Below are 12,953 nucleotides of genomic sequence, written 5' to 3' on the forward strand. Positions count from 1 at the left end.
TAAATTATTCCTTTTACAGAATCAAACTGAAAACTTTTCCAGATGTGAATTAATTCAGCGATCATTACAGCTACAAGAAAAAATTAAGAAGAACGCCTTTCTCTTTCTCTCTCTCTTTCTGTGTGTTTCAGTGTGTTTCAGTAGTATAGGCGAACTGTGACGATCACAATGCATGGCTAAACAAAGACCAAACTAAAGAGAGAGTCGGAAATGAGATTGGGAGAGAAGAAAAGGACAATTATAGTCCTTTAGATTACATAAGAATATTTTAAAATACAGAATTAAAATCTCCGGATGTAGAATATTACACAATAGAAGGAGCTACAGATCACGGAACAATACCCTTTCGCTACCAATCTTCTGTTGAATCGTGACATTCTGTAGAGGTACTATTATATTAAAAAAAAAACTCTCTTCTAGTAAACTATTTGGTTTGGGAATTTTCTCGAGAAAAATGAACCACACCACATTATAGGACTGTTAGTGGAAGTTTATCTATGAAATACTAAAAAAATCGTTACTGTCATTTTATCTGTTTACTTAACTTTCTGGATTTTTTTTGAGAAAGAGAACAATAGGCCAAAGTCATTGTACTTTGTATTAGATTTTCAATATGAACGATTTTTATTCTTAGTTTTTTTTTTTTTTAAATTTAATGTTTCTCTTTTCACCCTACGAAAAATTATTCTAATCTTTGGGTAGTTTGGAAAAGATCTTTTAAAAAATAAAGACATATAACATGTTCTAGAGTGGTTCTCAACCGATGTGTCGCAAGATACTGGCGTGTCACGCAATCCCCTAAGGTATGTCTGGAAATTTTAGACTTTAAAAATCATCAAGAATTTAATACTGTAATAATTAGTTAAAATCGGGACAGACTGTACCAGTCAACACCTCCTGCGGTAGCAATAATGCTCAGTGCTATATAGAGTCATTGTAAAAACTAATAGGTTTTATTATTATTATTATTATTATTATTATTATTATTATTATTATTATTATTATTATTATTATTATTATTATTATTATTATTATTATTATTAGTATTATTATTATTATTATTTATAATAATAAAAATATCAATCAAGTGTGTCGGGATGTCCTGGAAGTCCAATAAAAGTGTGTCGCCAGTCAAGAAAGGTTGAGAACCGCTGCATCTAGACATGTTGGACGGTATGTTTAAGTGTTTTCACAGGAAAAAAAAAAACTGAGAAAAGAAGATGGACAGCAAAAAAGCAATATCTTTTCTAGCACGCGTAAGTCATGAAATAACAAAAAAATTTAAATTTCGAATTCGATTTTTTCTGACGATTACAGACGAATAATAAAACGAAATGGTATATATATATATATATATATATATATATATATATATATATATATATATATATATATATATATATATATATATACATATATATATATATACAGTGGCGGATCCAAGGAGGCGCTATAGGGCTATAGCCCCCCTTGACGCTCAGATGTACACTGGATAAAACGGCAAAATATGGTTCAGCCCCTTCCTTGATCATATCCTGGATCCGCCCCATATATATTCAACATTTTGTTATACATGTTTATTGTTACAAATAAACTTTAAAAGTAAGTTGTTTTTGCTCATTCAAGGTAATAAAAAAGAGAGTTCGTATTTCAAGATAAGGAACTTAGCTCAGAATTGGTTATTTAAGCTTAAATTTGAGTCAAAGTTACCTGACCGTGACAGCACGACGCTTAACATGATAATGACAATAACGGTATTCATGGTCGGTAGTCATATGACACCGTTCTCAATAGCATAAAATAGTATTTTATGTTCAAGGTGTCTCTAAAGTAAGTACCACTTTTTTTTTTTAAAAAAAAACTTTATTATTAGAAAACTATTGTATATTAGTTTTTATTGTTAGTTGTATATGTTGCACGGGTTCCTAAAGTATTTTCCCGTTTCATTATAAGTTTCTGTAGTTCCAAAGTTGACCGCATGAGGCGCTGTTCATCAAAGTAAAAATTACTGAAGTTTGGTGCTATTTGAAAAGGCGTGATAAATTCGTGAAAACCTGCGTGATGGATTTTTTTTTCTAGTGAGATTACCTTAAGGACCGTGTTTACGTATTAAACGAGGCTGAGGAATTCAGAGTTGATTGGCAGGTTCCCCACCCCGTCGTCAAGAAACGGCCACTCGACGGCCCTGGGCAGGGTTGCCAGAGCGTTGTCAAAAAAATCAGCTAATACTCACTTAATTCAAAGAGTTTATGCAATTATGCAATCCCTATCGAAGATCGCTGTATACGTGGACACACGCAAATTAGGCTGTGATAACAAATGCTTCAGGTTTTTTCCTCCCTCGCTGCTTCGTCGCACTGCACTATGACCTTCCTTATTACTTCTCTAGCTTCGCTGTGTATAGTTTGCCCTCTCTTACGCTGTGAAGCCATTGTCAAATGAATAATAAGCAACAAAACCGCAACCACAACAGTACAGAACAAATAACCAACTATCACTAACTCTTCAGAATGACATTCATGTGACAAATTTTTAACCCTGGCAACGCTGACATATAGAAGGAGGGTAAGGGAGTATTGCAAGAGTCAGGCAGAAAGATTGTTGAATTTCTTCCCCCTTTACCTCAGCCCCCGCTGGTAAACAAGCTAGCTCCCTAGAATACCTCCTCTTCATGAACTGCCAATAAGGATTGAAGATCCATCTATTGTGGTCACACCAGAAATGTAAACCAAAGTTTAGCAAGAGCTAGATTATCGCATAGATGCTTACTAGTACTACACACGGCGCTTACATTAAGTCCATGTGATTTTGTTCAATCTACCACAAAACTTTAAGGACTCTTGCATTATGTGACACAAAAAACTCAAGATATGTACAGTATTTTTTAATAATAAATTTTTAAAAATGGAACTAACTTTAGAAACACTCTAGAAATATATATATACGTTATGCAGATATATGTTTGTTGCTTCGTTAAATATCTTGTAACGCTAGAAGAAAAGTGTATGTCAGAAGCAGCTCCTTTTAAAAGAGATGCTGCCATTATGAAAGATTATAAATTAGCGAGTTTTATGTAGAAGAAAGAAAAAAAAAACTAAAAGAAGAGCAAGAAAAAAGAGGTAATCAATCAGAATATAACTTTTTACTTACTTACCTTAAGAAGATTTTCAATTTCGAACGAGTTTGCCCGAGATGCTTTGCCTGTGTCAGTAGATGGCGCTGGGGAGCTTTCTGTATCAGGAGAGTAAAGCTCCTTACCTGTCAAGTACAAAGAGATCAGGATTGGTTGGTAGTTTCTTCTTTGTTTTAAAATACACTTACTTGTTATTCTCTCTTTCTCTCTCTCTCTCTTAGATGGAGCGGGTCCATTTTGTTTTAAAATATTACAGTTTTAAAAATACAAGAACTTTAAAAAGAAAGAAAAGACGAACATTTAATGTTAATTATAAGTAGTAGTGTCATTCAAATTATTCAACATCTAGTTCTACAGTATATTTCATGGACTGCGGTGGCTCAGTGGAACACTCATTTTTGACATGTAGGGTCCGTGGTTCGATCCAAGCTACTATCAAGTCAGCTTTGTGGTGGACAAATATTACGTGCATGAGTTTTCTCGTAGTTTTTCTGTTTCCTCCCACTTTCGTCAATGAGGAGGGAGAAATTAGATTCCTGGCATCTATGACCATGTTAGCCCGTCACGTATGAGGGATAACGACCCTTGGAGATCACAATATCCGAAGAAAGGTAAGGAAAGAAGCGGCCTGGGACCTGTATGCTAGGTACCATTCCGTCATTTGGTGGTGTGAATGTGGAAAACCTCCACCATTATCATACATCTCATCATCAACGTTTTTCTTAGCCTCAGTACATAATTGTAGATCGTTTAAGTCAAAAATAAGTATGATTAGCATAGCATGCTGACTTATTAATATTATTATTATACAATTATATAAGACTACATAGCAGTAGTGTCATTCAACTCATTTAAAGTGTCACCTCTCAATTAAACCTTATATTTAGTGGATTGCAACCCCAATCGACGTATCTCCAGAATGGAAAACGCGACAACTACAGTTATCTTAATTAAAAAAAAAAAAAAAAAAACAGTATTGTTTAAATTCTAATTTATATGACGTTAACTTCAGAACTGCTGAATGTATGGTTTACCTTTGTTTTCTCTCTCATTGGATAACGTTTAGGTTTTGGAAGGAGAAAAGGATTTTCTATATACCCTGTAGTAAGTCTTTTCGGGTACAAGCAAGAGATTAATTGGGCAAAGTTTGCAGAAGGAATCGAAAGTTGAAACCGCATACTGTCGATTTTTGTGATACGTTAACGTTCTCTTTCATAAGACATAAAGTGGTTTTAAAAGGTTACCTATAAAATCAACAAGTAATAGGTAATTTGTAATGTTTTTTTTAAGAAAAAGATTCAAACATAATTTCCGCCATCATACATGGACATTACGCAAAAATGATGAAAAATGACGGAAGCTTTCGAAATGTGGTTGTGGAGAAGAATGGAAAGACATGGCTGGATCGAGCGGAAAACGAATGAGAGGGTGTTAGAAATGGTAGGAGAGAAAAGAACAATTTTAGATTTATTAAAAACAGGAAGAGAAACTGATTGGGACATTAACTAAGAAGGAAATGTATGATTAGGCACGTGCTAGAGGCTATGGTGGCAGGAAAGAGAGGGAGGGGGCGAAGGAGACTACAATTAATGGATGATATTAAAACAGAGAAATCATACGTGAAGATGAAGAGGTTAGCGGAAGACCGTGGAGCATGGAAGCTCCTGACTTGTAGCACGTGACCTGCCAATAATGGCAGAATGCGTATGATGATGATAAATGTATACAAAACTTTGTGGGGTTAAATTTACCCATATATTTACAGGTATCGGATGATCCAATAGAAAAAGGTTTGTTACTTACTCCATCCAGGTGCAGGCACAATAAGTCCTGAGATCATTTCCTCGCTGATGAGGCCGTCGCTGGGTGGGGGAGGACACACCAAGCTTTCAATGATGTCGTCTGTCGTCCTCATTAGCCCTGCAAGATCTGGAGGCTCTGTTCGTGACGACCTCATCATCATGCAGAGGGCTAGTTCTTCTTGTAGAACAGACTCCAGGTACATCATGTCTAAATCACTCACTATCGCTCCGTTAATTACCATGATTTCGTCACCCTTGATGATGCCTGAAATGAATAAATGTTATTTATTTATTATTTATATTAATTATTTTTTAGTATTTATAGTTGAGAGTTATTTGTGAGATTATTTTGTAAATTAGATTAGGCCTAGTTATAAGGTATAAACAGGGAAGGAGAAGAGAATTAGCGATTTTTGTTTCTGTTTTATATTTTGGTTTCTGATATGAAAGGGGATTGGCTGTAGTAGCCCATGGTAGCCAATCAGGAATCAGATTATTTTTTCGCTGTATTTTATATTAAGGTGGATCACTAGGTGTTCTTGGTGCTATGCGAAATGCTGCTTGAACAGTGCGGCGTTGCCAGATAGTGTCGAGCGTTTACTGATGCCAGATAATAAAGGAAGTAATCATGGAATTCTGCTTGGATACTTAATGGAGAAATTAGTTTTTGACCCTTACCGCAATCTCGCTTCTCGAACTGCAACGCTAGAATCCAGGAATTTTGTTATTGTGACTACTATAGTAAACGTACAAATTTGGCAACAACGTATTATGGCGTTTTGCGCAAGTTTCGTCTCAAAATCTATTTCCTTAAATGTAAATTAATATTTAAATAAAATATGAAACATATCACGAGAAACGGTCAAACAATATATCTATTTCGTAATAAGATCGTTACTTTAAAATACTCTACACATACAAATAAACGTTTCACAAAATTGAGCACTTCTAGTAAGATCTAACAGCAAGTGCCATCTTGTGTGCTCATTGTAAAACGAATCAAATTTTTTTTTTTATTTGGTACATTTTTCGATATTAGGAGGCACAATCAAATGAATCAGTGTCTTGTGCTGTAGCGGAAACATTACTCTATCTCAAAGTACAATATTTATAATATGGAACGTTTCATTGCGCAGTAGTTAAGGGAATGAGCTAAAATATGAACTGAATTCCGGGTGGTGATCCAGCTACCTGTGTATTGGTAGTGTCTGATGAAGCCAAAGTGTATAGTTGGCGAAATTGTTACACGTTAATATATATATATATTTACAATAAACGTATAGTTTTCCTCAGCGAGTGGTTTAAAATCAGATTTAAGTCTGTTAAAAGCAAAGTTTGTACAATGGAGAATACATTTTAAATTTATAACATAAGAAATACAGATTTAAAAAATAGAAGTTAGAAATATGCACAGTTCATTAGTAATTACCTATTTTGTTTTTGCATTGAAAAAAGTTAAAGATATTAAGTATTATTATTTCTTAGCGTAAATTTATAGCGCTTTTTCAAACACTATAACACATTACTATATGCGAAGTCCGATGCTGCACTTCAGAGAAGAGCTGTAATGTATCTATAACTGTAAATTAGAAATAATTCCTCCCGAGACAGATAGTGAATGAACGATTGCGAAATTTGGGAACATAGGAAATAATGTACCTTAATTCTACATCTGCGACACCCGAATCCTATATAAATATTTTATTATATATGATTGATTTGAAATTTCCGGTGGGGGCAGTCGAAAAGATATAACAGCCTTTTCAGGTCAGCCATTTTGAGTGAGGTTTTTCCTCTTTGACACCAGACAAATGCCAGGATCATGGGCGGCGATTAGGGGGGGCAAGAGGGGGCAGTTGCCCCCCACTTTTTTGAAGTGACCACTTAACTCTTTTAAATTATATCATCTAGGCTAGGCTTTTTCTGTGATAGGCTAGAATCTTCATTATTCGATTTAAGAAGTACCAAAAAAGCTTTTTACTTCTGTTTTTTCTCAAGCCTTGAGGCATTGTAGAACACGTTACATACCCTTTCACGCCTTTCTGCGTCGAGATGTAGTGTGATGACGTCATAACTTAAAAAATATTTTTTGTTATGACTTTTTAATTACTTTTTGCAGAGCTTACTTTTCCACCTAGAAGATTGAAATTTTGCACACACATTCAGTGCACCCCTTAATATTTTCCACATTCTTTTCAGATTTCTGCGGTAAAACAGTGGGGTCCAGAGGGGCAAAAAAGATCCCTTTTTTCGCGACTTTCCCTCCTCAGATACATGATGGAGACCTGTGAGTGGTACCGTTTGAAAGGCTGTTCTGTTCTAAAAAGAATGATGTACGAACCTAGAATGATCCTAGTATAAATAGGGATATCTAAGGGATTTTTTTATCTGAGATCCTTTTTTATACGATAATCTGGAGTATTGTAAATATATTATTTTTGGCGGGCTTACTTTTGCACCTCGAAGATTTAAATTTTGCACACACATTTAGTACACCCTTTAGTATTGTCAGATTTGTTTCAGATCTCTGCGTTAAAACAAGGGAGTACAGAGGGGCAAAAAAGTACAAAGAAGGAATACTTTTTAAACAAATAATCCATTTTTTCATGATTTTCCCACCTCAGGTACAAGATGGAGACATGTGAGTGGTACCGTTTGAAATTATGTTTTATTCTGAAGGGAATGATGTACGAACAATGATCCTAGGATAAATAGGGATGTCTCAGGAAAATTTTATATTACATCTGGGTCATCTGGGGCATTGTGGGAATGTTCTTAGCTCATTGGTAAACATTTTCCCGCACTTAGTTTTCAAGATAGAAGCTTGAAATTTTTTATACATATTTAGTACACCCCTTCAAATTTTTCAGTTGATTTTGAGATCTATGCGTTAACATAGGGGGTCCAGAGGGGATCAAAGTTTGAGAAAAATAAGAAAAAATCCATATTTCCCTCAAAATTTCCCGCCTTAGGGACATGATAGGAAAACGTAAATGGAACCGTTTGAAAGGTTGTTCTATTCTAAAGAGAATGAGGTACTGACCATGATCCTAGGATAAATAGAAATGATGCTGTAGCTGATTGACTGAAATTCAATAATTTACCTTTAAAAAGCCATAATTTAAAATGGTTAATGTATATAGTTTAATTTGGAAATGTAAAGTTTTTGCATATATTACTGGTTTAAAAAAAATGGTACCATATAATATTTATCGTTGCGTAAGTGGGTATTGGTTATTTGTCTTCCCGTGGAGTTAAGACAGCTACAGGAATTGCGTTTTAATTGCAATTCAAAGGAATTAATATTACAATTGCGTCGTAGCATATGCTTGTAGTATTTAGTGTCTTTCATTTTCTAAAAGTAATGACATACATTTAATGGCAAGTGTGGAATTAAAAATGTAAGTTGTTTATTAATCCTCAGTTTCAATATAACTTCTACAAAACAAGCCTCATTATTCATTAGTATGATTAATATTATCATTTTTATTTATTTGTTTTGCAAATATGTTATTAAATAATCTGATCACACAATTTTCCAGACAGAATTTTAAGATGTTCACGAGCAAGGAATCAAGGGTTAGTACCTAATGTGCATTGCTCTTGTCAATTTACTTAATTAAATATGAAACACGATATACGGTATTTTAACTGAAAAAGATAGTATCCTATTAGTTATACAACCTCTCATCAAACAAAGTGTCAGAAACAACCAGGAAAACTAACATTGATATACAAATATTCAGATCATATCTTGCCCCCCCCACTTTTAACGTCCAATCGTCGCCACTGGCCAGGATGGTACCTAACATAATAGTCCCAGACTGCCTTTCTTCCTTTCCCATCCCTTTCTTTCTCTCCAATTCCCTGGATCGTGTGATCGCTGAGGAACGTCATCCTCATATACCGGTATATATGCTGGGCTAACATGGCCTTAGATGCCGAAAGCCCAGAAACCTAATTCCTAATGATTGATTTGAATATTAATTTTTTAAAATTATAATCCTCTCTTAAAGCCAAATTTCTTCCTCAGACATTTGTTTTCGAAAACTCTCAATATTTATTTGAGCAGCATCGACTAAGTTTTACAGCTACATAAAGAGACGAGCAGAAGTATAGTGTTATAAATGTTTACTTTTATTTTTTAAATACTTTTCGTGAGAATGAAAGGTTTTGTGACATGCATTTTTCAATCATTAATCTAGTTCTTATTACCTCCTTGATTTTTTTATTATTTGTAAGTGCTGTACTTAAGTATTTCAATTTACTTACCTTCTCTTCTGATATTACTACTACTACCGTGTTTCCCAAAAAAATAAGACCTAACCAGGAAATATGTCTTAGCATATTTTTTTAAGATTGCTCCTAATATAAGCCCTTCTCTCTAAATATCTTCCAGTCGGTGCAAAGCTTGAAACGGTAAACTTAACTTAGCTTTTTTTCCTATGTGGAGTTACTTGAAAGTTACAGTATTTTTAATTCATAGGTCTTGCGTCTTTTTGGTAAAACATTAATATTAGATCCGGTCTTATTTTCCAGCTTAGACTATGAAAACACTTCAACGGATGCTGGGTTAATTATGGCAAAGTAATATGATTATAGGCAACCGTACATTCCTTAGGGTCATAATGGTTGCATAACATCATAGGGGTTGTGCTGTAAAATTTTGGAACACTTACTACTCTTAGTACTGGTACAGGTACTAAGCAAATAATAATAACAATAAAATAATAATAGAATTTATTGATCGATTCTTTGTAAAATATTAGAGGGTCTTACCGTTTTGCATTGCAACACTTTTATCCTCCACCCGGCTGACGTAACAACATAATTCGTCCTGTCGATCAGCATTTTCGATCAATTCCGCTTCAACAGAAAATCCCCACATCTGCTCCAGGGTCGTCCTCTGAAGCTCCACCTGATATAAAATTTTGGCACACACCTCGACCACTTCGTGAGTGTGAAGCTGCAACAACAACAACAAAATCAAAATTAATATAGACTTTGTAAAATTAAAAGTAATAATAATAATAATAATAATAATAATAATAATAATAATAATAATAATAATAATAATAATAATAATAATAATAACTTATATACTTGTCAAATTAAAGTAAACTCTTCTAAAAGTAACTTATGTAAAAGGAGAATCTTACATGATGACCAGTAATCAGTTAACATTTCTCGTTCATATCTGTTCCAAATTATGTCTTAAAGAAACTTACTCACAAGGAACGGACATGAACCTATCATCCGGACATCCAAATCAAACCTAGTTCATTCGATAAACATAACAAAGATGTATTTATGCACAAAAAATTAGGTGCCATGAACAAAGGACTAAGTCCCTGGGACTCATTAACCCTGTTAGTATAAAGAAAATCGTAGACTCGTAGTAAAATAGCAATTGCATCAACATGGTTCATTGGACAATCATGGTTTATAGATTATTCTCTTCAGCATGAAACAAACTGGAATGTAAAATTGCGGAACACTTTCATAGTACCTTATAGTAACTTTCACATTCAAGAAGCCAACTGAGCTGGCTCCCCAAACGGCGCCTTTAGTCATGCTGCAATTATGAAAACATTTATTTACAAAATGTGAACAAAATCATAATAGACATTTAGGTATTTATTATTTATTTATTTATTTATTGAAGTTTAGCGTTTCTGCTCAAAATCGAGGTAATATGAGACGTAGACCTACAGTTCAAGGTGAAATTCGAACCCCCCATAATATGTTAACATTTTCAGGGCTTTCCCAACGAGAATCGAAATCGGGACTACGTGCACCAAAGGTACACATAATAGCATATTTTTCTTTTAAAGTCAATTGATCACCTAAATTTTCCAGTAACTGTATTTATCTAATTATTATACTTTGACTGATTTAATTTTTTACCATTAACCTTAACGACAGAGACACGACCACAGAAACATTGAGGACAGTTAAAAATTCGACCATGTGCTTTAGAGGAACTCGAACTCCCAATGGATTGCGTTTCATGATTTGAAGCCTGGCTATTTCCACCAGGACCACTAGAGCAGTGGGAAGAGTAATTGCTATTTTCGGAATACTCTCTCCGAAGAAAATTCATCCCAAGAGTGAACTATCTCTTAAGGATTTTTTTAAATGAGAAATGATTTATGCGATTTTGTAGGGATGTTAGAGAAATATTTATTTGTAGCTAGCCGTAAGAACCCGTCATTGCTGGGTCTCAATTTAAAGCCTGGATAAGTAAGAAGAAGAAGAATGTTTCCACAATCATTTTATTACCCGGGCGTTTAGCCTATGCTGTGTAAACCCGCAACATCAAAAAGCATATGTTGATTGCATACAGAGTAGGCGTTCTTACGTAGAAAAAGCCAAAAATGTGGATATATTTTACCTTCCAGGAAAATCGCACGAGCCAAAAATCGAAAAAGGGAGCTTCGTACATAATTAGATCTGATAATGATCTACCGGTATACGAAATTTGATAGTTCTATATTGTCCCTTTCTCATTGAAAATCTGATGATACACACACAAACACACATTATTTTATTATTATTAATTAGCTATAAGGATCCATTGTTGCTGGGTCTAATTCAGAACTTGGATAAAAAGAGTGAACATCTATTGTTACAGACTCTTAATTCAGAATATCAAATAGAAGAGAGGAAAAAATGTCCTTTTTCAATTTCCTGATTCTTATACTATGTTGTTATGTAACCCTGCACAACCATGGTGTAATGCGGGTTACATACAGTCAACGCGTTCTTAGAAACCACGAGAAATGAAATGAAATCTTTGAGTTTTACGTCCCACGGTTATGCCGGTTAGGCTAAAGGAGACGGTGATTATGAGAGATGAGTGAAATGGTGGAATGAAGAAAGTGGGAGGAAACGGGAGAACCCCGAGAAAACCCACGAGCACGGTGTTTGTCCACCACAAAGTTCACTTGGCGGGGGCTGGGATCGAACCCCGAACCCCAAGCACCAGAGGTGAACGCTCTACCACTGAGCCACCGCGCCCCCCACCACGAGAAATGCATGTGAGTTTTCGAATGCATTTTTCACCCCCCCCGAGACGAAAATCCAAAAGAAGGGGTTCGTACAGGATTAGATCTGGTGATGATCTATCTGCGTACAAAATTGGTGGCTCTAATTAATTATACGCCAAAATCTGTCCGCAGACACATACACATTATTATTATTATTATTATTATTATTATTATTATTATTATTATTATTATTATTATTATTATTATTATTATTATTATTATTATTGTTTAAGATGAACAAAATCAACTGAACAGGTTGAATATCGTCCGAAAGAAAGTTACTCTTTATGGAATTTTAAAAAATAAAAAATGACTTAGGCTACATTTTGAAGACATTAATGAAACATTTATTTATGAAATATAAAAAATCGAATGAGTCGTGGCATATAAATACAATTTTGTGAGCGTAGAAGTGGTATATAAACATATCAGGACAGAAAGGACGTGGTGTGGTTTGTAAGCCTCATTTGTGTCTAATCTTTAAAATAAATCATTCTTTGTATTTCAATATTAGAAAAAAATCAGTTTGATTTATTTTTGCGTCTTTGAAGAACGACTTATTTAAATGACAGTCCCTCAGGGGTTAATTCCAGACCGAAATTCTGGTATCATGCCGTTGAAAATTAAAATTTATCCAAGCATTGTGCAGTACATCTAGCCCTCTCCCGAAAATATGTGAAATTAGAAAAACGCGAGAGGTTAACGCGTTATTAAAAATTCTACTTATTGTACGTCAGATGCATCAGAACACAATAGAGTTCGTCTAGAGAAAAGCAGGAAGGAAGGGCCACTGACATAGTTTTAACTGTTGTCTTGAACATAAACAATCCTTTATGTAATTCGTGGTAATATAAGTCAGTATTCACAGTGTATCTCATTTATCTTACTGAAAACAGTAAATTTCCTTTAACATAAGATTCTTATCAACTCTTCATTTTTTAAAAAAATAATTCTATATATTTAGAAAAA

At 34.3% G+C, this 12,953-nt stretch overlaps 1 protein-coding gene across 1 annotated transcript in view; it reads right to left on the reverse strand.

Annotated features, from left to right (window-relative positions):
• The window catches only part of sif (guanine nucleotide exchange factor still life), a 1,225,751-nt gene that overhangs the window by 48,479 nt on the left and 1,164,319 nt on the right, over window positions 1-12,953 (reverse strand). The window contains exons 18-20 of the mRNA XM_081760149.1: window positions 9,715-9,901; window positions 4,937-5,200; window positions 3,155-3,258 (exon numbers count right to left, since the gene is read on the reverse strand). Of these exons, the coding sequence (XP_081616275.1) occupies window positions 3,155-3,258; window positions 4,937-5,200; window positions 9,715-9,901 (555 nt within the window). The remainder of the gene's footprint in view (window positions 1-3,154; window positions 3,259-4,936; window positions 5,201-9,714; window positions 9,902-12,953) is intronic.

Source organism: Thermobia domestica, chromosome 5, assembly GCF_964235325.1.
Source record: "Thermobia domestica chromosome 5, izTheDome1.hap1.1, whole genome shotgun sequence".
Taxonomy (NCBI): Eukaryota; Metazoa; Arthropoda; class Insecta; order Zygentoma; family Lepismatidae; genus Thermobia; species Thermobia domestica.